The sequence below is a fragment of the Aspergillus niger genome, assembly GCF_000002855.4.
Source record: "Aspergillus niger supercontig An12".
Lineage (NCBI taxonomy): Eukaryota > Fungi > Ascomycota > Eurotiomycetes > Eurotiales > Aspergillaceae > Aspergillus > Aspergillus niger.
The window spans coordinates 1,218,813-1,222,432 of record NT_166527.1 but is presented as its reverse complement, the minus strand read 5'-3'; the positions used below and the strand labels follow the sequence as shown (position 1 = coordinate 1,222,432).

At 49.2% G+C, this 3,620-nt stretch overlaps 1 protein-coding gene across 1 annotated transcript; it reads right to left on the bottom strand.

The window, feature by feature from the left end:
- Positions 1-48: 48 nt before the first annotated feature.
- An12g04900 (uncharacterized protein) lies at positions 49-3,620 on the bottom strand (the record flags this gene model as incomplete). Its single annotated transcript, XM_059750873.1, has 9 exons — positions 49-176; positions 234-602; positions 650-1,270; positions 1,330-1,453; positions 1,484-1,562; positions 1,628-1,656; positions 1,912-3,002; positions 3,063-3,273; positions 3,337-3,620. Coding segments are annotated over 9 exons (2,936 nt in total), but the record flags the coding sequence as incomplete, so codon positions are not given.

Sequence of the window (3,620 nt, the reverse complement as noted above, 5' to 3'; positions counted from 1 at the left end):
TTAACTATGTGAGTTCGTTGGCTGGAGGTATGTGTTTTGGGAACTGACATGATGGTGAATATTGTAAAGACCATTACGGATCGTGATTGGTCTTGAGTTACTTCCGCTTCCCAGCGGGCGAGACGGGACTCGTCAACGCTGGCTTGCTTTTGTTTGAGATCGAGCAGGTTTTCGACCTGTTGGTGGGTGTCAGTTTTAGATGAGTCTTGGAGAGAAGATTGGTGAGAACGTACTGCTTTCTGTGCAACTGATGCGTTCTCTCGCATTTCGAGGACTTGGTTACGGTACTCTTCCAGTCTTGATAGGGCTGATTCGATGAATGCTTGTCCGCAGCCTTTGTGTTCGAAGTAGCTGGACATGGTTCTCACTGTATTTGCTTGCTGCTCGAGGAGTTTGAGGAGGGTGCTTAGTTCGTCCACGATGTCTCTCAGCTCTAACAATGTGGAGAGGTCTTCCCGGTTTCGTCTGGCTACTTTATTATCCCTCTCATCGCGCTCTGCAGCGGACATGGGCCTGCCTTCAGCGTTCTTGTTATAGTCGGCCGGTCGAGTGTTGAAACCGCGATTTCGGAAACGTTTGAATGATTTGGTCACAATTTCAGTCTGATTTAGTTAGGATATTTCTACACCAGAGGGGTCAGGGTCCTCACAAGAATGCTGATAGATTCTTCGAATATCCGGAGTATCTGCAGGTCACGGTGCAATGTCCGGTCCAAAAGAACGGTGACTGCATGGAGCACGATTAAGGAAGCGAGGTCGCCAGCTGTTTCGAAGCGTCTTGCGAGGTCTCCATTAAGCTCGTTGTATATGCTGCTATAGAGATTTGACTGTTCGTAGAGTTTGCCTTCTGCCGTCGTAGCCTCCTGGTTGGGGAAGAAAGTGACGACTGTCTTCTCATCGACAATCCATAGCCAGAGTTGATCGACCATAAGGACCTTTCCATCCATGAATGTGTTTTTGGTGTTGGTGATATCATCTGCTTCGGCGGAAATTCTTATCTCGTCATTAAGATTAACGACCTTTTTCGTCCTTTTCCAGAGCATCTGGTCATCGTCTCTTGCCACTGTTGATCGTAAGTTAGGATATCCGAATTGATCCAACGTTCGCCGGATATGAATAGGCGGTTCACTGCCGAGATATCTCCAGATCAACTTTGACTCCAGGCTCGCTTGGGAGATGTCATCTGGCACAGGTCTGAAGCGCCCTTGTCGCAATCTGTCTTCGACAACTTTACGCCGCTGAACAAGATTCCAGTAGGTATCCCAATGAAGCTATGCTGTAATTAGCACAGAAGACGTGCATGCAATCTTACTCGTTTGATAGTACGTACATATGGTATCTGTTTAGAAACGAAAGGTGAGCATCCTGCTTGTTCCTTAAAGTGGTAGACATACGTATAAAGCCAATCTAGGATCATGATGCCCATCCATAGTCTCGGAAGACGGAGGCTCGCTCTGTTTGAAGTAAATACAGTTGGGTCTCACATAGCGAGCGTGAGGTTCGAGGTGACGGGCTCTGATGAGATTCGAGTACCAGTATTCGTCATTGATGAATTCTTCCAAACTAGATACGTCAGAAGATACGTCAGAAAGAGGTCTAAATATAATGCGAACTGCAGAACTACCTACAATCTCTGTCTATCATGGTCCCCACAAGCCTTGGTAAGTATAGCTGGTACCCATCCAGTGTGGGTATAAGGCACATGAATCCAAAGAAGCTTCTCGCTCCCTGGCTCTGGCTGGTCAAATCGTGGCATCTTCCGAGGCATCTCGGCCCTCTGCTGATCGACAGTATCTCGGGAGGGCGGCGGAATCGGTAGGAAGCTTTTGTACCTGGGAGGACTGGAAGTTGCCCTTCGTTTGGCTTCTGTCAACTGTCTAGCTTCACTGGCGGGAGTCGATTCGAAACTCACGTAACATTCCCCACGCCCGTCTCGCTTTGGGTTGCATCTTCTGTCTTATCCTGGCGTTGCGAGTCAGATATCTTTACACCTTGACTTAATTCTGGCTGTACATCAAAGTAGTCGTGAACGGCTGGCTCAGTAATATGGATCTGAGGAGATATATGGCCCATAAAGCTGCGACTCTTCTTTATTGAGGGTCTCTGAGGAACATTTTCAGGCCTGTTGGCATCCGTTACAGTGGCATCCCTTGGGTGTAATATGCCATCCATTGACGCTCGAACCTGAGCAGAAGTGGGTCTGCTGTCAAAGCTGCTTATAGAAGAGTCGTCGTAGATGCTCGCTGGTATTCCGGCTGTCCTTTGAAGCCTAAGGTTAAGGCACGAAGAGGGTCCATTGGCCAAATACTCGCGGAGAGACGCTTTAGTTGACCATAATGTCAAAGGGGTTTCGTCACTAATGCCACGCGCGGTGTCTTCGAAAAAGCCATTTACCTGGACCATTACTTCCAAATCAACGTCTAATGGGGCATCTGTTAGCTTCGATAGGTGAATAGCCACGGTAACAGATTCATGTAGTTCATCTATGAAACTGGTTCTTGTTGTAAGCTCCTGGCCCTTGAAAGCCGCAGTGCCAACGTGGTCAGTAGCCAGAGGGGTTTCTTTCTCATGCTCAAAACCAAGAATACCGGATCGAATGGACGTGATGGGAACATGCATGTCTATGGTGGTCCCAGCCTCGGAGTCGGCAATACTTAAAGTCGAATCGACGGTCTCCAGGTAGGTCCAAAGCTTGATATCTGCCGATATTGCCTTGAATTCGCTCGAAAGACGCAAGAGGTAGGAATGCCTCGGTTTGAAGAGCTCCTGAATGCGAGATGGGATGCGATGTTTGAGTCTCATCAAGCGCTGAACACTTTTGGTGAACTCGGGAGCCGACAGATAAGTCGAGCCGTGATGCGGAGTCGCCAGAAATGCGATGCCATAGCAGCTTGACAGGATCGAACCAAGTCTGAATGTCAGTTGGCTGGCTATTACAAGCGCTGCTTTGGCGACAAGTCCGCCCGTGCTGTGACAGATGAAGAAGATAGGGCGCCTAAGGCTCTGCAGCGTAATATCAGGGACCGTGCTTTAAGTCTGCACCAGGCTAATAGATGTACTCACAGTTGCCCGCCGTTCCTCTAGAAGCCATTTTAACAACCGGTGAGCCAGTGAGTCCAGATCATCTCGAGAGTCAAGGTGTCCATGGTCTGCAAATAAAACTCGAGCGGTTGGGATGCATCTGTTTAACTCGGTAAGAAGCCACGGCGTTTGTGAATACTCATCGAGCCATGTCCTCCCGGGGTCCGCACCAATAGCTGGCACTGCAACGATACTAAGATTTCCCACGGCATCAGTTTATCTATCATGATGATGGTGGGGAGACGCTCGGACTTACTCCACTGCGGATTCGACGCGCGGGGGTTGTTCACCGTTGAGCGCATTGTCGGGAGCCATTTTCACATTCGCTCCGGTGGACAGAGGAGGGTTGAGACATCTTGTCTGAACGAAGTGGGAAGATGCGAAAGTGAGCAGTGCACTGCTTTGACTCAGAAGGTAGACGAGCCTCATCATCTGACACTCTCTTGATCCACCCCCGGGCAGGTGACTGTCTTCGAAGATCCTCTCAGCCTTACTTGGCAGATCCTTGCTAATAGCCGTGAGAATCCCACATGAGAGTAG